At 40.7% G+C, this 22,333-nt stretch overlaps 1 protein-coding gene across 1 annotated transcript in view; it reads right to left on the bottom strand.

Annotated features, from left to right (window-relative positions):
* Nucleotides 1-22,333, bottom strand: part of LOC122787486 (transmembrane protease serine 3-like) — a 413,860-nt gene that overhangs the window by 87,066 nt on the left and 304,461 nt on the right. The window contains exon 2 of the mRNA XM_044054226.1: nt 9,674-9,816. Coding sequence (XP_043910161.1) covers nt 9,674-9,816 — 143 coding nt within the window. The remainder of the gene's footprint in view (nt 1-9,673; nt 9,817-22,333) is intronic.

The raw sequence follows: 22,333 nt of genomic DNA, 5'->3' as shown, positions 1-22,333 counted from the left end.
TCTCACCATAAGGATGCATCTGTGTTTACCTCAACTGATGGGGTCTCAGATCTGACCTTAGTTCCAGCTTGCTGAAACCTCTATATATTTCTGCATGTAAACTTTTTATTGCTGTTCTATACTAATTATTATGCAACTTGTACACAACTCAGTAAAACTGTAAGTCTTATTTTCTATGTATAACAACTTGATATTTTACATTTATAAATATCTCCATGTTTCTGATATTGTGAACTGTATCTGGAGCTTTTCTCCTCTGGTCTCCACTGAAAATGGGCCCCTGGCTCAGTTGGACTAACCCAGTTAACAAATGACAATAAATAAATAAAAATACATAAACTTCATCCATTTCTAAAGCCTTATACTCTGTAGCTTGAGTTCCACATCTTACCCACAATCCTCCTCTTTAGCTTGAATTAACTCAGATCAAGTTTGCCTTCTATTCAGCCTATATTACATCCCACAGCACAATAGTAAGTAATAATAAATTATAACTATCGATAAAGTCCAGGTTAATCTGTAAGGAAAGAAAGAAAGAAGGAATAAAGGACTGGAGCCCATCAAAAGCAGGCAAATATGACACACCACAGGTCGAACTAGGAGACCAGAGAATAAAAACTGCCAAAATAGGAAGGGAGGTGGAGGGCAGGAGGTTGAGGAAGGACAAAAACAGAAAACACCAATGCATTGTTATGCTGAGTACTTAATTTTTGTCCTTTCAACTGATGGGGCAGAGTCCCTAGCTAGGGAAACCCCAGAGTGGTCCTCAAGGAAGGATATTCCAGATACAGCGGAGCCAAACACTGCCCTATTTCTAGATAAGATGTCCAGTTTGTGGCAGCTGCACAAATGTCAACTGTAGAAGCTCTGGACAAGAAAGCGGAGGATCTGGCCACAGATCCTGTGGAATGAGCCTTAGGAGGTCTAGGGATTGTCAACCCTTTCTTCTTATAGACAAAAGAACTGAACTCAGTGAGCCATCTGGCTAACGTCACCTTTGAAAATGGTTTGCCCAGCTTGACTTTGGAAAAAGAAAAAAAAAGATGGTCTGATTTTCTGAAATCTTTTGTTCTGTGAAAGATTGGCACTGAGCAGTCTTACCTGACTGGAAAGGGGCCCAACTCCTCACTTCATCTTCCTTACCTTGCTTCGTAATAAGATGAACAACATTTTTTTTTTTTTAGATCAGTCAGGAAAATATAGCAAAATTAGTTAAGTATTGTTTTTCTGTACCTGTATGAATCTTTCCAGCACATGCTAAGCTGTTTATGAACTTTGAAAATCACATATTATCCTTTGTTGGAAAAATTTGGAAATAGAAAACCGGAAGGTTGATGGACTGATTTATGGCTATTTCTGAAACCTCCTAAGGTATAAAGGAAGGATTGGTACAGAGAGATACTCAGTCCTTGTGAATGATCAGGTATGGTGGCTTAGAAGAGAGAGTCTGGAGTTCTGACACCCATCTGGCCAAAATAATTGCAACCAGGAAAACAGTTTTCCAGGACAAAAACAGTGGCAGGTGGCTCAAGGAGGTGGGGTGGGGGTTACGACTTGAAGAAGTATTGTTAAATCCCTTGGAGGAGTAGGATCCTTAATAGGGGGGATGAGTAAAAGGTAGCTTTGAGAAAGGCTTTGAATAATCTTGATGATACCATGGATGAATGGTTATATCCTACATGAACATTCAAGATGGCTGCAAGTTGGATCTTTATAGTACAATAACTAGCTCCATTGTTGAAAATGGAAGCAAAAAAGTCTAAGGTAACTGGAATAGGTGCTAAAAAGTTGTCTAATTGCCTCTGGACAACCCAAAGAGAGAATGTTTCCATTTGCTGTTATACACCTTCCTAGTATAATCCTTCTGAGAGGATGTGAGGATGTGTTGAACCAGGGAGGAAAACCTGGACTGTCTAGCCATCATTTGAAGTGGAGAAACCATGCGGTCAGTTTTAGCGTCCAGATGAATCATTCCTGATGGATGACACAGAAGCTCCTGGGTTGAATCCAACACCCAAGGGGGGGTGCACCAGATGAGGCCATAGGAAGGGAAACCATACTTGTCAAGGCTAGAATAGGACAATGAGGAGTACTTTGTTCTTCTGGTGAGATGCTTTCTGCAGGAATTTTAGAATTAGAGGTATAGGAGGAAATGCATATAGGAGCCCAGGGGGTCAGTCATGATTTAGAGAGTCTCTCGATGCCCCCCCCCACTCTGGGGGGATCATAACGAAGTACCTGCTGCACTTGGAGTTGAGAGAAGAACTGAAGGGATCCCAGCACAGCTGGCCTCACTGATGGAAATAATTTCCACCACAACAGGGTTGAGAGATCACTCATGAGGGAATAAGATAAACATGCTTAGTTTGTCTGCTAGCACATTGGACTTCCCCGAGATATGCATTGCCAATGGAAAGCGTCTGGTAGAGGTCACCCACTGCCAAATTCTCAGAGCGTCTTGACATAGGGGGTAGTATCTGGCCCCACCCCCACACTTGTAGGTGTACCAGACTACCAGTATACGCCTGCAGCGTTAATAGGACTGCTCTCATTTCTAGGACAGTAATGTGAAGACTGACCTCCAGTTGAGACCAAGTGTCTTGGACTGTCCTTCACATGTAATGCCTCCCACCCTAGCTGGGAGGTGTCCATAGTCATTGTGGCTGTGGGTGGTGGAAGAATAAAAGGGTGGCCCTGAGACACATTTTCTGTGGTGATCCACCAGGCTATGTTTCCCCTACAAATCTCTGTAATCTGTATTGGTGTAGACAGGGGTATCGTCTTGGTGACCACTACACAGCACCTCAAGTGTCCATTGCAGTACCCTCATATAATTACTTGCTAGGGGAGTTATGGAAGCTGCCATAGATCCAAGGAGTTGCAATATCAATCTTGCTGGCAGGGAAGAAAGATAGAGGATGTAGAATGCTTGGCTCTGTAAAATATTTATTCTTGTTTGCAGTAAGCTTCTGATTTGCAACACCATATCCAAACACCAATAAATTCCAGGACCTGAGTGGGAAATAGCTGAGACTTGGCATAGTTCACTGTGATGCCCAATTGAAAACATAGTTGGAACAAGTAGTCCCTGGCTTGAATAAGTACAGACTTGGTGGCAGCAGAGAGGAGCCAGTTGTTGAGACATGGAAACACCCATAATCCCAGCAGTCTTTAGTGAGCTGCGACCACTGCCATGCACTTGATGAATACCCTGGGGGCTGTGTTGAGACCAAAGGCAGGGCTCTGAACTGGTAATGACTGGCTCCCAGCTGGAAGCATAGAAATCTCCTAGATCATCTGTCTATTTTGATGTGATAGCACACATCCTGGAGATGTAATCATCCTTGTGCAATAGCAGTAGAATGGACTGAATTGTGACCATTCAGAACTTCGAACATCTGATGTACTGGTTCAAATTGCTGAGATCTAAGATAGGTCTCCAGTCCCCTTTTTTCTTTGCCACCAAAAAGAACCTCAAGTAAGTTCTAAATCCTTGCTGGTCTAGGGAGATCATTTAGATGACTCTTTTGGCTAGCAGATTTCCTATTTCTGTAGCTGCTGCTTTCCTTTGACTGGGTGAAACATTGGGAGGTTTTGTAAATTGATTGGGGATCTGGATATGATCTTCTGCACCCAAGTGGCTTGGATGATGGCTGTCAAGGTTTCCAGGTGCAGGGATAAGTGCCCCACAACTGCCTCCACAGTGTAGCAGTTGGGCAACATTTCAGGAGCTCTGGTAGGGCTTCTTAGACAAAGAACCTTTGAAGCCCTGGTTTTGGGTCCTCTGCTACAACATCTACCATTGGAGTTCACCTTCTACTGCAAGGAGATCTGTCCACATAGGAGTCCTGAGAAGAGCTTTGCGACTTAGAGAACCACATCTTCCTACCAACTTTCTGGTTTTAGGAAAAGGTCCTTTCAGGGGTACAAAAATGTATCCCCCTGGCAGATAATTTCTTCCCATATTGCTCACTCCTAGATAGGGTTTCTTTCACCTTGGGGCCAAGTAAGGTGGATCTATCAAGGGAAGATTGATGAATGATGACTTGAAAGGCTCCACAAATTCAAAGAGGTGGATTGAAGCATACAATCTCATGGTGATTCCTGAACCCTTGGCTCTCTAAGCTCCCTCTGAGGCATGGGAAATCAGGGCCATAGATGTATGCAATAGGAACTGCAGCAGGGTGGCCAGCTGAGAAGAAATGGCCTTCTTGTCCTCCACAGACATGGACCCCATGGTGGCATTAGAAAACTCCTTGATCAAGTCCCACTGAAATGTTGTAATGTGTGCCAAATAGTTAGGAGACCACTGAAATGTTGTAATGTGTGCCAGATAGTTCAGAGACCTGACAGAGAAGGTTGCTGTTGTGTAAACATGCTTCCCAAACTTGTCCAATGCCCTGGCTTCTCTGTTTGAGGGATGGATAGAAGAACTGTGTTCAGCAAGTTCTTTTTTGATGGCTGCTGCTACTACCATAGCATCTACTGGGGAACCCTTGCTCCAATGGGCTTGATCCTTGGGTGCAACCAAGTACTTATTGGGTCTTTTCTGGATCGGCTGTGTGACATCCAGATCCTTACAAGCACAGCAGGAGATGAGGTTCACCATCTCGTCCACTAGGAGGACTACCCAGGACATAGCTGAGATGGCTCTGAAAGCCTCAAAAAACATATTTCCCCTGGAAAGGGGGGGGGGGTGAAAGACCAACCACTTTTCTGTCTCAAAAATTCAAATATTTCACCACAGGAGACATCCTCAAGGTTTGACGGAGGAGGGGGAGGACCTTCTCCTGTATTGAAGTTGGTGTTTTCTGTTAAGGTTTCCTATAGGGAATCTAAATGCCTCTTCTTGCAGATACACTTTCAAAGGAGACTCCGTAGTGGGATTTTCTGAAGGGGACTCGGAACTGGGAGTGGAGCCCTGAATGAGTAATGTCTCTATGCTGGAATAGACTGGATGCCCCAGTAAGACAGGATGAGGAGACACACGGACCAGAGCAGAAAGGTGTGGAGGGGATAGACCCTAGGGAAGGCATGTATGCCCTGTCCACAATGGTGGAAAACACTCTGTCCACTATCTCTAAGGCGAAGACATTGGAGAAGCAAGGGCCACCATGTTAGGGATCAAAGACACTTGCCCTGGATGGCTGAGAGCATCACCTTTATCCTGCCTCAAAGTAGATGTCGGAGCCAAGCTGCCCAACGCCAAGGCTCCAAGAGGAAGGGATGTCTCCAAAAGCATCGGAGTCAAATCCAGCCCCTGTATCTGGCACTGACACTATGGCTCTGAGATCCCTCCAGCTCCAACTGTATTAATGCCTACTGGATCAGAGATGTAGTCAGTGTTGAGGAAGGCTGGACCTTTGGATCCAACGTGGGCAAACTCAGAACTCTGGGGTCTGATGACTCTGAATCCAAAGATCAGACTGGAGTAGGAGTCAACAGCTGAGTTTGGGCTGGTGGAAAGCTCATGGGTCTAATAGGGGACAGAGCTGGTCAAACTCCCATTAAATCTGAGCCTGGACAAAATTCTTCCTGTCCACATCTGCTTCAGTTAGAGTCCTAGATGAACTGAGAGATGATGAAGTAGAGGGTGGCCTGGAAGTCCTTAGAGGGGTCTCCTTTAAGAGGGTTTTAGCTCCAGAGTGAAAGTAGAGGAGTGATGGAGCAATGATTTTGATCTTTCCCTCATGGGATCTAAGGAGCCAGATGAATCTGTGGGCTTGGAGACTTTTTCAGGTGGAGCTGAACCTGAAACAGAGGAAGGAGAATGATCAGGGGATATTTTCCTGGACTCTTTACCTTTTGTTGATGAATCTCCTTTAGTCTTCTTAGAAGACTTTTTAAAAAGAGGGGGAGTTCCAAATACAGAAGCAGAATATGTAGAAGGCAGCATTCCTTTAAGCGCCATTTTTTACAGTGCTTCTGCAGCACCTGATGGTTAAATCCCACATAAATATTACATTCCACCTCAAGATGGGCCGATCCCAGACAGTAAACACACTCCTGGTGGGGATCAGAATTTGGGATCTTTTGCCCACAGGAGATACATTTTTTGAAGCCAGTAAGCTTGTCAGTCATACTGACAAAAAAAAAAAACTGGTCAAAGGAGAACACTAAAAATGGTATATGACTAGAAAAATAGCAGTAATGATAATAAAGATATACTCTCATCAGGTAGCACCAGGTACAAAAGTGGAATAACAAGAAAACATGAGGTCTGTAAGGGAGCAGAGAAAGACAAAAATAAATTATGTATATATATATATATATATATATATATATATATATATATATATATATATATATATATGTGTGTGTGTGTGTGTGTGTATAAAACAGGGGAGGTAAGAAAAAAATAGTTTAGAAAGCTATTCGTCATCATAAAAAAACACATCCTATCTGTTAATGCGTGAGCTATGGTAGACTATGCCCATTCGCTGAAGTGGCAAATGAGATCTGTGGTAATTCAAGCTAAAGAGGGGTTTATGGTAAGGGGAGAAGCTCATGCTACAGAGCCAAGTCTTTAGAACTGGCCAAATTTGGATCTGAGACTCCATTCGTTGAGGAATAGATGAAAAAGGCAACATCCAATCCAAGGAAGAAGAAAAGTGGTCTGAGGAACTGGAAATGGCCACTGCAGAGTCATTCATTTGCAGTTGTGGCAAAGTAGTACCTTCCTTTTGTGGCCAGAGCAAGGAAGAGCCAGTGAGCCAGTAAGCTGTTCCATGGTAAAGCAGAGAAGAAAGTCTGAAGGCCGGATAAAACTGGCAACAGCAATCAGGAAAGGGTAAGTATTAAAAAGTTAGTTTTTCACCTTAAAACATAGTAACAAGCACTACATACACTTACTTTAGCCCCTGAATTCAATTTATAAAAGTTTTCTCACAAAATTATGGTAAATGTTAAAATAAACCGCAATGGAGAAATGCTAGCTGACAGTCAGTCCTCAAAATTCTGCAAAACAAGTACTGTTTGGCAGCAGGAAAAATCTGAAGGGCTTGGTACCCAGATTGCTGATTTTCTTTTAGAACTGCTGAATCTGTCAATGGTCTCGGTGCATGGAAATTTCCCTTAATCTTTGGAAGCCTACCAGTTGTTACATTCTGGACAGGATGTAATCCATATAGCTAAGTCTATTGCAGCAGTGGTGAAATGATGAACATCAAGAAGAACAGCTGCAGTTAGGGAATATTCAGTTGTAACAAATCATAATACTTTTGCTGGGAGATAGGGATTTCCTTCTGTTCCTACTGAAATAAATCTTTCAATTTGGTTATATTGTGAGAAAAAGATAACTCCTCTGGGGGGAAATCTGAAGAAACACTACTACGAATCAGACTCTTCAGTCTGAGGAGAATTCACTGAAGAAACACTCCCTTTCCATTCCCTGCTGTTCTGACTGGGACTGTCAGAAAGTGAGGGAAATCTTTTTCTTTTTCTATTTGAAGTCCGTGAAGAAAGACGATTAAAACATTAAAAGAAAGTAATCATTTGGCCAATCTCAGTAAGTCTTTATTGTCCACAGCTAAAGAAACATGTCTTTCCTGTCCATAGTTAAAGAAACAAGAGAGCAGACATTCTTAATTTTCGTTTTCCTTTCCTGGAAGACCCTCTGAAAAAAGACTGGCCTAAGTCAGGAGTACTAACTGGGAATCAGGCACCCTAGCCCAGCTATACAGTAAGACTTCATATACTCCTTCTCCTGAGACTGACAAGAGTGCATCTCCTTTTCCCAGTGAGGACAACCTACAGTCACATAAGATGTGTCTAACTCCGGGTTCTTAGCCTCTCAAAGAACTACATCAGAGTGACTGAGAGACCATGATGAGCAGTCCAAGGAACCAGGTTCTGCCACAGCAGAGTCAACTACTGGTGGCTGAGGCAGTGAGGTAGGCTGATACCTGAAGACTCACGAAAAATGTTTTTTTTTTTTTTTTGCATATAGGAGAAGGAAGAACCAAGGAGACCAACAGTTGCTCCCTGATTAAGCCAGAAAGAAGCCTAAAACGTGGGTAGCAAAGTATAGGTGAGTCAGTAAATCTCCTGACAGAAAACATATGGTTTTGAGGTTAATTTTTTGAGATATTTCCCAAAAGTGCAATATCCTGCACCTCAAATAAATATTCTACATATTACATAGAAATGTAATAAAAAAACTGATTTGTACATATTTTTCACACAAGCATTCCCCAAGTAAAAATCGTTATATCAGGCATTACCATCCATAAAACATTTTCTAGTATAAAGTATAGATTTTCATAGAAAAAAAAGTTTTTCCTCTGAAAAATGAAGTAGTGGAAGGTTTCCAAGAAGGATACGTATCTGCCTAGTCCTGAAGGATCACTTGCCAGCTGTTAGTTCCACGCAGCGCACAGAGGGAACACACCTTGTTGGCAAGAAAGCTCTGAAGCTTTTGTCTCCTTACCCACAGCATTTGTGCAGTTCTCCTCAAGCCCTGAAGCTTTGAAAGCTGAACGGGGTTATCCTTGGCAGGCTATAACCCATACAGCTTAGGGCACTGCAACAGAGATCTAAATGCTGAGCTTGTTTGCATGTTATTGGTTTAGCCCTATACATGTCCTCTAGCACTGGGTCACTCACTGAACCTGCATCACCAGTAATATGGGAAAATGCCCAGTCCTCACACGTGGTACTGAAAAACGTATTTACTTCTGTGACATTACTTATACTCTTGATGACATTTGCTATACTTTCAGTTTACCGCAGCCCTATATTTGTATTTAAATACCAAATGCTGAGTTTATAATGACATTTATACAAACTTACAACCTTTGCCTTATCTCTTACAACTGCTTGTCTTTCTGTACACCATAGTTCAGGTTATGAAATTTTGCAATCACTTGCTGAGGAGAATCATGTTGCTATATCGCTAGAAGCAGAATTATTGCATTACAGATAAATAAAAGACTGAAAACATCTAAAGTAAAATAGTATGATTTCCACAAAACTACATTAATTTAAGAAACAGGAATACATATATAAAGTACATATTTCATTTATGTTTAAAGCTTTACTACTACAATGTTTTCTTAATATTCTTAGCAGACAGCTCTTGGTAGTTCTTAAAACATTTTTATAAGAACTAAAATGTTTTTTCCCTTCCATAGCCTCCATAGGACTCTGCTCTGATGGCTCCTCTTTCTGCACCCAATCATCCCATTAATTCTGTGGGGGCTGGGCATCTCCAGGTAAGGTGAGAGCACTTTGGCTCATTCATTCCTTCCCAAGAAGCCCAGTCATCTCATCCATTCATTATACAGCGAAGGTCAGTGGTAGCTTTCAGGCCAGCCTGAACGTCCTGTGAAGCAGCCTACCCTTTACTGCCATTAGATGGCCTGGCTAGGAAATGCATTTCCATACACACCTACCACCTCCAGCTCAGAGATGCACATGTCCAGCTAGCAGCACAAGTTAACCCCACAGCATGTGTCTCCATTACAACAGGCCAAGCCACCTCCCCCTGCCCAGAAAGACCAAGCTGGCATTAACCACTCAAACCCATCAACCTTCCCTGCCCAACCCCTCAGGGTCCATGCCACTAATCAAACACTGACTGCCTGGGCCACAGTCAGGGCTTCACCTGTCTGGGCCACGTGGCTGGGTCTATGAAAACAAAATGTTTGCACAGATATAAGCACTCTCACATTACCTGACATGCATCAATACCCCCACTTATGTATCCGGCACAGATCATGTTTTCAGTGATGCTGTCTCCATACACTTCCCTTTTCCTGCAGACGTCAGAAGGGATAAGAGTTAGTGCAGCTTGCTGTAGTACAGGAGCAACTTTCCCTGGAAACACACACAAAAATCTTCATCAGCATGAGCTTAGTAACAATGTGCACAACGTTTTACCTTTTTATTAATTCAGTTCTGTTTTCACCAGCTATAAAAAAAAGAAAGCATTATTCTTGGCAAGGTTATTCACACATTTCAACAACCACATTTCTGTTTTCAAATTTTACTGAGAAGTCATTTTTTAAAAGAATTATAAACAATAGAAATATTTGATTTTTTTCATAACATTTTTTGATAAAATTTGTAAAGTAGATATCATGTGAGATAAATAAAGACAAACCAATTACTGTTAAATGTAGAGAGATCAAAAAAGTATTCAGATAAATATGAATAATTGAAGGTGGACTAAAATATATTATGAATTTCTGACATTACATTGACACAATTTTTTTCTAGTATTACTTTACAAAAGAAAAAAATGAGTGCTTCTGTACAGTAGGCTATTATATAAAATGCATAGGAAAAATAAAGAAATCCCACTATTCAATGATATCTAAATAGGATGGTACTAGGCTATCAGCCCTAGGGCCTATACAAGCCTAGCCATAACAATACCCTGGCTATTTCTTCCCACAGTATTTACTTCCCTAAATCTAGACACAGTCACTGTTAATATCTCATAGGATCACATGAAGTTACTAAGCTAATGGCCCTAGGACCTTCAGAAGCCTAGCCAATTTCTACCCTTATTTCCACGATCAGCATCCATTGCCCTGTCCAAAAGGGACATGGGTGGAACCCCTGGGGTGAATTTACGGTTACCCATCCAATCGTCAAAATTGCGTTTGAAGAGGGCCAATGAGATGCTCTGTTTGACATGAACAGGGTGTCTGTTCCAAAGGTGTGGTAACCTCTGGGAGAGAAATATGTCCCTACAGCAGGTTCTGTTAATGTCACATACCAGGTTAAGATCTTTAGAGTGAATAACCTGTGTACCATTTGACTTGCGGATATGCAGCTTTTCCAAAAAGCAGGGTCAGAGATTGCCTTATATGCAAGGCAGAGACTGCCTCTGAGTAGTCTGAATGAAACAGAGTAAAGTGACAGTAATTTCATATGATCCACATAAGGACAGATGCTGAAGATCTTGAATTTTAGTTGTTTCAGGTGCTAGACATGGTGATTGTGCATACTTTGGGTGTTGCTATTGATGTGGTAGTTAAGTATTTGTGTTTTACTTTGGATAAATAGATTCTAAACAGTAGAGGTTCCTGGACTGATCCCTGTGGAACACCACTGGTTACAGGTCTGTTGTTGGAGCTGGATTCCCCTATTGTGACTATATGTGTTCTATCAGTGAGCCAGTTAGCGCCCATCTAACGATATAATGGTTGATACCTAGCTGGGTGAGTTTGTCAATGATGCCTGAGAGGGTGATAGTGTGAAAAGCCTTGGCTAAGTCTAGATAGGGTGTATGCACAGATTTCCCCTCGTCCAGGGCCTTGGTGACTGTCTTGAAGAAGTCCACCAGGTTTAACAGGCATGATCTCCCTTTGACAAATCCAAACTGAGTAGGGTCAAGTGTTTGGAAATTACCTGCATCTTTGTTGATAAGGTCCATAATGATTTGCTCCATGGCCTTGCAGATAAGGCTAGTCAGGCTAATAGGTCTATAGTTCCCGGGGTCAGTGAAAGCACCACCTTGTGCAAGGGAATAATGGTGGCTGTTTTCCATTCAGCTAGGGCAAAGCCGGTGTTTAGACTATGATTGAAAAGAGTACCTAATGGTGTTGCTAATTCTTGTTGGAGCCCATGTTGGATGCAGCCTAGGATGCTATCAGGTCCGATAGATGCTGTGTTTTTGGCCTTAGAGAGGGAGTTTATGACCTGCTCTTAAGAGATACAAGTTAGGTAACAGGTGTTAGAGATGTTAGGGATGTCAAGGGGTACGTGTGGCGGGGACAGGGAAGTGAAGTTTTCACAGAACCTGTCAGCCAACAGGTTAGCTATGTCCACTACCAGTTCGGCACATATCTGGGCCTTTCTTTATAGGTAACAGATTTAACTAAAGAATGCCTTATGGCTGTCCTTAGTTGAAGAAGTTGGATTTGTAGTTTGCTTTGGAGGACTTCACAAGAAGTCTTATTTGCTTGTTTAAACTGTGGAGGGAGTGTTTCCAGTTTAGGGTTCACTCCCTCTTACTCTTTGTCAGCAATTTCTTCCTCTTATTATAAAGCCTGTTAGTGGCAGTTGTCCACCAGGCAGGTTTACTCTTCCTTGAGGAGCTTGTTTTGGTCCTATCAAGTGCGGGGAGTGCAGTGATGCTATTTATACCATACCCTAAGAGGTTATAATCTGCTTTGGAGAAGTTTTCTTCTTACTTCGTAATTGCTTGTGAACTCTTCAATCTATCCAAAACAGATTTTCTGTCATATAGATATCTGTCGATACTACCCCTCCCAAATTTAGTTCATAACATTACTAAGCATACACCTAAGCCACCACACCCACTTCTACACAAAAAACCTCAACTAAAACAAAATGGTGATATCCATCCAAATCCAGGCCCAGACCCAAAACAGCAAACATCACAGAATCCAATCTCCACCCATCCAAATCTAATCACTACCCTAAAACCTAATACCCCCAGCACTGTTCTCATTAATATGAATGTAAGAAGCTTGCTAAATAAAATCCATGAATTCCATGTAACCTTGCCCTTATACTCACCTGACATAGCCATTCTAACTGAAACATGGCTCAAGCCTCAAATAAAAGACATTGAAATTCTACCTTCTGGCTACAACATCCACAGACTAGATAGAATAAAAAAGTGGTAGAGGAGTAGCTATTCTATACAAAAACACCTTAAAACTTCAAAGAATCCAGTCTGTCCCCCTTCCCTACATAATAGCGAAATTCTTTCCTGTCAAATTGAAATCAACCCAAACAAGCACCATAATATTGTCTACTTCTCTCCCAGTAATTCCCTTTCCGCAATCGAAGACCTACTCTCCTGGTCATCCTCATCATTTAACCAAGATACATTATCTCAGGAGATTTCAATATAGATTGGAATAACTGCTCCTCAGATAGTCCCAAGAATCACATAAATCTCTATGGTTACACCAAAATTATTTACTCACCTAGTAGGTTGGCTAAATGCAGTGGCAGGCAGTCAGTTCTTGACTGGATGCTAACTAATAAATCCTCTCTAGTCCATCACTCAGGCTGCCTCCCTGACAGCCTAAGAGATCACTCTCCCACCTTTCTCCTTAGACACAGAACAGACCTCCCAAAATCCATTTTATATAGACAGTTTAGAAATGAGAACCAATTCTCTGCAACCACATTTAATTCATTACTGCAGCACTGTGATTGGTCACCATTAAAATACCTCCAACTTGACTCTGCAGTGGAATACTTTAATAGTAAATTCTTAGACATTCTAAACACTTTAGCTCCAGTTAGATGGTTCATATAAAGTCTAACTACACCCCATGGCTGTCAAGAGAAACCAAAGAATTACTTAAGTACAGAGATAATGCATGGCTTAACAACCACAGTAACAAAAGTCAAAGCTCTTTCAAAACTTACCACCAACTAAGAAACAAATCCAAAACTCAGATCAAAAATGACAAAAAATCCCTACTATACTTGTATAGAACAATATTACCACAATACTTCCCAAAAATTCTGGGAAAGTATCAAAAAAACTTCTAAATCTAGGTCAGTCCTCAACTCCATCTCCCACTTCCCACAACACCCAAGAGAGTTTGACTACATAATTCAACTCCATTACAAACTCCATCCTTTCCTTGGTAAACAATAGTAACAACATACCACAGTATCTATTCCATCACTATCTTCATCTACTTCCACCCCTTTCTCCATTAACCCCATTCAAACATCAACCATAAGGAAACTACTAAATAAATTAAAACCCTCAACCCTAGTAGCAGTTGATCAACTACCAAATTCCTATCTCAAGTTAGCAACTGATACCATTGCCTATCCTACCTCTCTACTGATTAGCAGATCAATTATAGAACAGTATATCCCTAAACTATGGAAAATTTCCCACATCGTTCCTCTTCACAAGGGTGGCGTATCAACAGAATTTTCCAACTACTGACCAATACCTGTTCTCTCACCATTAGCTAAAACCCTCGAAAAATGCATCCACTCCCAGTTAATGGACTATCTTACCTCCAATAAACTTCTAAAAAACTCCCAGCATGGCTTTAGGCCTAAGCATAGTACTACTATTGCCCTGTTAAGCTTCACTAATACCATCAGTCATCTAAAAAATTATGGGCAACAAGTTGCAGCCATCTTCTTAAATCTTCTTAGATATGTCCAAGGTATTCAATACGGTATCACATCAAAAATTCATTAATGAGCTAGCATCATTAAATTTATCTTACTCTGCTCTCTGTTGGTTTCAGAGTTATCTTATAGACCGGCAACAAGCATGGAAATGGCAAGATGACCTATCGTCACACTTACCAGTCTTAGTCGGTGTTCCACAAGGGTCAATCTTAGGTCCACTTCTCTTTACAGTTTTCACCAGTAAACTGCACTCAGTAACCAATCTAGCAACCACAGTTCAATATATAGATGATTCAACTCTAATCTGCTCTGCTCCCACCCAGTCTTAACTTCAAGCAATAACCCTAAAAGCTTTTTCAGACATAAACTTATCTCTCCAATCAGCAATTAATCCTAAATCCTAACAACACTGTTAATTCTCTAATCCAACAAAAAGCCCATCATCCAAACAACACCCTTTATTATCTACTCAGCCAGTAATACCAAAGTAGAACCTGTCCCGCAAACCAAATTATTAGGGGTCACCATCAGTAGTAACCTAAGATTTGAAATGCATATTGCACTACTCATTCAAAAAACCTATAAGAAACTTGGCTCACTTTATAGAGCCAAGCAATTCCTAACCAACAACACCAGACAAGCCATTGCCAGAACCTATCTTCTCTCTACCTTGCTGTATGCCTCTCCAGTCTTTACTAACCTCAAAAAACAGACCTAGCCAGGCTAGAGGCATGCTATAACAAAATTGCCAAACTCACAACAATCTTCTCACATAGATCATAGATCCCAGCACTGCACTTCACTTTAAAAACTGTCTAGAATTGCCCAACCTCTTCTCTTTGAAACAACTGACCACAGCACGTACCATATCACTAAACCTGAAAACTGCCCAGCACCCCACAATCTTGTCCATCCATACACTAACCACAGAACCCTTAGATCCTTCAACAAATCCCTATTAAAAGTCACGAAGTCTAACAATAGCTACAGAGACATTCTATATTCCAACCAAATTTCCAAAGCCTGGAACTTAATCCCACAGAACATCCTTAATACCACCAACTCAGCCAAGTTCAAATGACGCTTCTTAAGGCCCACCTAACCAATAACTGGCTCTGCTCATATACTTCCCCAGGCTAAGCTCAAGCAATTTCTTTCTCCAGCCAGCACTCTCATAAACACTTTCTTACCTTCACTTCCTACTCTTTACCTACCCTCACACCTGCTACTTCCTCTCCACAAAGCCTCCCTGTACTGTTGTCTCAGCCACCCCTACTTTCCCCATTTGCAATATATCTTACTTCACCTTTCCCCTTTCCAGAGTTATACTACCATACCTGTTCTTCTGTACTCAACCAACACCCCATGTCCTCCATGACAAGGCCTACAAAACAATACCACTTCCTTTTTCCTTTATTCAACTAACCCTGTATAAGCTATAAGTTGTTCCTACAAAATTATTGCACACTGTACATAAGTGATTGCAGTCACAACTGTTACTCCTAGACATTTCTAGCTGTTAGATTAAAAGTATCCAAACATATTTGTATGCAACTTTCAATATACACTTGTTCTGTAACTGTATATATTGTACTTGTATTACATAGTATGGTAATCTACTATTGTTTCTTTTCTGTTTTTTTTTTCTTCCTGGGATCGTGCTAATACCACTATTATGTGTAAATTTTCTGCATAGTACTTTTTTTTTACTTTGTGGAACTTGCTATGCTGTATTCTTTTTACTTTGTGGAACTTGTATTATGCAGTATTTTATTTTTGGAGCTTTTCTCCCCGGACCTCTGCTGAAAATGGGCTACTTGCCCAGACGGACTATCCTGGTAAACAAAATGTTAAATAAATAAATAAATAAACAAATAAATAAAATGAAAAATAACTCCTGTACTCCATCAGATTAGACTAAACATATATATCTGTATATGGGTTACCCACACGTGATCTAAACCAGCATGTGATTGACAGTGAAAAGACTGACAGCAAAACATCTAAATACAAAATACCGACAGAATTGAAGGATTTATGCCTTTTCCTCACAGTTGTGCAACCTCAGAGTTGGTATATATAATTAGCAGGAAGCGTGGAGGGTGCATTACTATTTATCAAAAAATATATCAAAAACATTGACAAAATATCACAAAATATAACCACATAGAAAACCATTAAAAATTTGACAAAATTAAACCACCTTTTGTCAGTGTTTTTGCAGAGGGAAAAGCCCCCCTTCACCCCCTCACACCCACCTGCTAATTATATATACCAACTCCGAGGTTGAACACCAGTGAGGAAAGGGCATACATCTTCCCTAGTATAACTTCAATTTCATCAGTATTTTGAGTTTAGATGGTTTTGATGCATAGAGATTTTGCAGTGTAGTTATTTTGCTGACAGTCTTCTGACTGCCGATTATATGCTGGGTTAAATCATGAGTGAGTAACACATATATATTTAAATATATGTATATGTATGTGTATATATATATATATATATATATATATATATGTATATATATATATGTGTGTGTGTGTGTGTGGGTGTGTATGTATGTTTATATCTATCTATATATATACACACACACACACACACACACGTATATGTATACGACATAATCACACAAACATGAAGAAAAGGGAACTCTCACATCAAAGGAATCACTACCAGCACACACAAAGAATTTGCTCTAGCAGTGATTTCCAATGGAAAACAGTGACTGGGGAGTTCCAACACTGGCAAGTTGACCTCAGTCAGGTGGAACTTCATCCAGTGTGCACTGGAAAGAGTGTAGAGATGTCATGCAAATAGGGTGTGTGTGTGTGTGTGTGTGTGTGTGTGTGTGTGTGTGTGTGTGTGTGTGTGTGTGTGTGTGTGTGTGCACGCGTGTATATAAAATGAATTTTATAATGTTGGTCCTTCTTGCCCACACTAGTAAATAAACAAGCCACCTTCTGTTTTGTAACCCCAAATACCTGGATCTGTAAATATATTTGAATTGTTTTCAAGCTGGCCATAATTAGAAGACAAAATACTTTAAATGATGACGAGTTCTCCTGTAAAGCATCGACTTGCATATGTCATATGCTTGATTAAGTCTTTGGTGAGCATCAAGGGCAAAGTATATTCTATATCAGATGTGTAAATTGAACACTATGGCTGCAAATTTCTGATGGTGGTGTGTAGCAGTGTATAGCAAATCACGTATATAAAATTAGAACCATGCTCATAAAAACAGCCTCATCCCAATGTAGCTTTGTCTTTTTCCAGTTAGCCTTGCCCACTTACTGAATGCAACCCACCCTGATCCGAAGCCACATGCTATCAATGCAAGATAACACAGTTTTTCTCCCTTATCACAGTTTGTTGAACATAATATTAAAATCATAATGGAACAAGATATGATGTGCTAGTGACTGAATATGCTAAGACAGAAACTGGTAAGTTTTGTTTGTCAGCATTCAAAAACTAATGCAGTTTTTATTGTGATGCATTTCCTTTATTTTTCATATCAAATGGTTTTATAATTGCAGTAGAATATTGTAAAACGTATTTCAGTAATATCAAGGTTTGGGTAAAGCACCCTAGTTCATCTTGTAGTTTTAGTTGTCATAAATGTAAATCAATGGCTCAACAACAGGATGTGAAGTTATTGTTATCTTTTATCCTTGCGTCATCAAACAGTATATGATGTTTCTTTAAAATGGTAACTGAGAAAAAGTTTATTTGTGTAAGTAAACTTACCACAACAGTAGATGTTTGAATGATCACTGTTGCATTAGCCTAAGCTATTAAATATTAGTAGATAACACAGTTAGCTTCTCAGGCCTTGCTCTTGATTGCACATAATATTAAATGACAGCTTAAAGAAATTAATTACAGGGTTAATATTCAAATTACTTTATTCTGTATTGCATGTTATAAATTTCCATTTTCTTATTAGTTGTAATATAATGTGGTTTTCTTTATATAATGAAAACAAGTTACTATATACCATTGGAAACAGTCAGCCTAGTTCAGCACACTAATTGCACATTTTCACTTTTCATTTCACAGTTTCATACAGTCACATTTATGCCTAACAATGCAACACAGGAGAGTAAGGCTATGAACTGTTAATGAGCTTCATCCCACAATGCAGGTTTGAGTCCCTTCGTTTCCACTTATGTAATATGTGAAGCAGATGTAGTAAATCAGCACAAACATAATGCCTCTAGGTGAACCCTAAAAGAAAAAATTAAGTATAGTGGTCTTACTCAGCTAAAATGAGCAAAATAAAATGCTAGAAGGTCATTACTTTGTGATTTTATCATCTCTGTTGGTCATGGCATAATGTTTATTTATTTATATTAGTTTACCAGGCTGGTGTACTTGTCAGTATTGACCAGTTTCAGGTACAGGCATGATGAAATACAAAAGATTTCACAAACAAAAAATACAGAAATGTATGCAATAACAGAATAGTGCAGACTAATTATATAAAAAACAGTGTATATACATTCCAGGTGAACAAGCACAATGCAATGTACAATCAAGCAAACAGTAATGTACTATATATACATTAGTTTCTTAAGTGGGTCAGTCTTCATTGAATGTTGAGAGGGAAGAGACTCAGAAAGGATATAGGATAGGTGATATGTCTTGTGTTAAAGCGGGAGCATTTGGCTTGGATAAAGAAGTGCTTTGTGCTCTACAAACTAATACTATTAGTGGGAGTGACAGATTCCCCTGTACCAACAACAAATATTCAGGACAGTTGATGAGTACATGTTGCCAAGCTATGTACAACTGTGGTTCTAAAATAAAATACAGAAAATGATTTTCTCTGTGTTTAGGGTAGACAGTCTCTACCCATTAAAGAATCCTTTCCTTGTAGTGTGTGCAGTTCATAGGTAGATACAGAATGTATTTGGCTTCCGCCTCCCTATTAGATTAGCCTACTGTGCTGGGATTCTATTCCAGAGTGAGTGTCCTCCAGCATGTCCTATTTATTTTTGTGTTGAGGTTTAGGTCCCTGGAGCATGTAGCTCTAAGGGACTTGGATTTTTGAGGTGGAGCATGTCCATTAATCCTCTTGGTGAGGCATTGTATTACACAATGACCTCTCTGACCACTTTGTTACCACCTATGTGGTAATTTTGAGACCTTTTGGAGGATGCTTGTGTCAGCTGGACCCCAGTTTGCAGTCATCTGCAAACTTTGAACTGGTATGGATAACCCATCTTGTGATATAGGATGATGCTATTGTTGAAGGCTCAATATCATTCCTGTAAATGAATAATGATACTGGGTATTTATTCTTCCCATTATTAACTGCATATATGTTCTGGCTATATTAACCATACATGTTTCTTTCCTGACTGCAGCTGCAGTTATAAAATAAACTACAACACATTTCTGTTTTCTAAATAAAGAAAACAGTCCATCATCATTAACCAAACCTTCTCCCAATGCTCCAACTGCAGACCTCCCTCCTTCTGATCTTATATTAACATTAAATAAATTTGTATCACAGTCCTCTTCCCTACAACAGAAATCATCCTCACGTCTCAGCATCTGGCTGCCTTTGACAAAATTTCAATCATTGCTCATGCCATTTCCAAATGAACCTTGGCCAGATAACCATAACTTTATAATTTCTTAATAAGTGAGCCCCAGTTTTCAGTATCTTAAAATATTGCTGCCAGAATTATGGCACTGCATTTAATCTACACAATAGTTACTAAAGTGCAACATTTTTAAACCAAATGCCATTATGGCGGCCTTATATCATTAATAATACTACTGTCTTTGGACATTTATATCTCAAAAAGTGATTTCAGACAGGAAATATTGTTTGACATAGCATTTGTAAAGTCACTTTTAAGACATAATAGCCTGGACCTCATATCTAGAGGGATAAAGCCTTGATTATGATCCAGATGATTAATGTTCAGGTACGCCAAGATCCAGGTGGGGAGGATGGGAGTGAATGACTGATGGTGGCTCACCCAGCCTGCATTGGGGGGGGGAGCTTCAGCTCACTGCAGTGGTGACACCTGCAGTAATACAGGTGAAATGACCACAACCAGAGTCTAGCGGAACTACACTTTCCAAAGCTGAAACCTAGCATGTATGGTGCCCAGAATGTGCTCGTGTGCAGTCCTTGTGCAGCATCAGAAAGCTGTTGATAGAAAAGTATATTAGGGACTATAAAACTGAAAAAGTACGCTTTGTGGATGATGAGACTCCTACTAGAAGACTTGACCCTGACTCCAAAGAAAAAATTGGATTTAGGGCTTTTACTGAAGGGGAAAAATGGCCAGATTTATTGACATGAGGAATGGCTGATGGTCAGACAGGGAATGGAACAAAAATAGACAGCCTTGCACAATGACACTTCAGACTTCATGATATAGATCCATGAAATAGACATTCTGAAAGTTTTATCCCAAAATATTATTAACTACCACAATTAGAACTCTGTGGAGAGGACTCATGAAGGTACCACAATGTGTACACCTCTATGTACAAGTCATAATGCCTTTCCATGATTCAGAAACCACCCTTATACAGAGCTGCACAGTCCTCTAACATAAAGATATGTAGCACCCATGGCTGTGTTGAATGTTAATGAAATATTTCTGGGGAGAGGCATATGCTAATTATCCATGAGGTATTCCCCTTGAAACATCCCCAGAAAGGCATCTACATGGCACAGCAATTCAATAAATCACTCAGTTGTGTAGATTAGCATGGGTATTCCCCACCCTATCACAGTATCAAACATGGCCATATAAATACCTGTCATTTACAATATATGACGTTGGATCTCCCAGGGATGTGAGTCGCAATCAGAAAACATTGGAAGGAAATCACCCACTGCGAAAGTCTGAGTGCTTCTTGACACAGGGGGTAGGATCTGGTTCTGCCCTGCTTGTTGATGTACCACACCACTGACATGTTGTCTGTTTGAATTGCAACGGCTCTCATTTCTAAGACATTTATGTGCGGATGGCACTCGTGAGGTTGCCAAGTGCCTTGGACTGTCCTGCCCAGATAACCCCCCCCCCCACCACCCTATCAGGGAGGTGTCTGTCATCACTGTGGCTACCGGAGGGGGTTGTAAGAAAGGTCTGCCCTGAGTAACTAATGGGGAGACCATCCACCAAGAAAGGTGTCTTTTGCATGCCTCCATGATGAGGATCATGTGAGACATGGGTAGGTCTTGGAAAGACCACTGAGTGAAAAAAAGCCACTAAAGAATTCTCATGTGGAAGCGCGACAGTGGGAGTAGAAGAATGGCAGCTGCCATGGAGCCCAGAGTTTGAAGGACATACCTGACTTGGATCCTTTTGCTCTGCATTAGAATTTGCACTTGTTGACGAATTGTGGACACTCTTTCTAGTGGCAACCTTGCAAACATATCCCTTGTGTTTAAGGCTGCTCCTATGTAAGTGATAGATAGGGCAACAAGGCAGATTTTTTGAAATTTATTGTAATACCTAGCTGAGTGCAGGATGTGATTGTATAATCCCGCGTTTGTAGGAGTTGATGCCTGGTGGTAGCAGTGAGGAGCCAGTCGTCCAGATATGGAAACACCTGGAATCCCTGATGTCTCAGGAGAGCCGTGACCACTGCCATACATTTGGTGACACCCTGGGTGCTGTGGTGAGACCAAAGGGCAGAGCTCTGAACTGGTAATGACTGGCCCCCACCTGAAAGCGAAGAAATCTCCTGGAGCATCTGTCCATCTTGATATGGTAGTACGCGTCCTGAATATCTATCGAGCACATCCAATTGTCCTGACCCAAGAAGGGTAGAATGGACTGTAGCGTGAACATCCAAAACTTTGTTCTTTATACAGATTTGTTTAGTCTACTGAGATCCAGAATCGGTCTCCAGTCCCCTGTCTTTTTTGGTACCAAAAAGAACCTTGAGTAAGTTCCGGATCCATGCTGGTCTGCGGGGACGTCCTGGATGGCTCTTTTTTTCTAGCAATTTTGAAACTTCTATTGCTGCTTGCTCCTTCAGATTGGGTGGAACATCTGGAAGGGTCTTCTTTGACTGTAAAGGGGTTGATGGAAGGGAATTTTGTCACCTCTGGATATAATGGGCCATACCATTCTGCCTTTTGTCAAATTTTGCCAGGCTTTTGGGTACAGTGAAAGTCTTCCCCTGACTGCCTCCAGAGGTGAGCAGCTGGGCAACCCTTCAGGGATGCTGGAAGGGCTTATCAGAGAAAGATTCTCTG

This window comes from Protopterus annectens, chromosome 13.part0 (genome assembly GCF_019279795.1).
Source record: "Protopterus annectens isolate FY-2018-M chromosome 13.part0, PAN1.0, whole genome shotgun sequence".
Lineage (NCBI taxonomy): Eukaryota > Metazoa > Chordata > Ceratodontiformes > Protopteridae > Protopterus > Protopterus annectens.
Note: the sequence above shows the minus strand (reverse complement) of the source record. Positions and strands in the feature narration are given on the sequence as shown.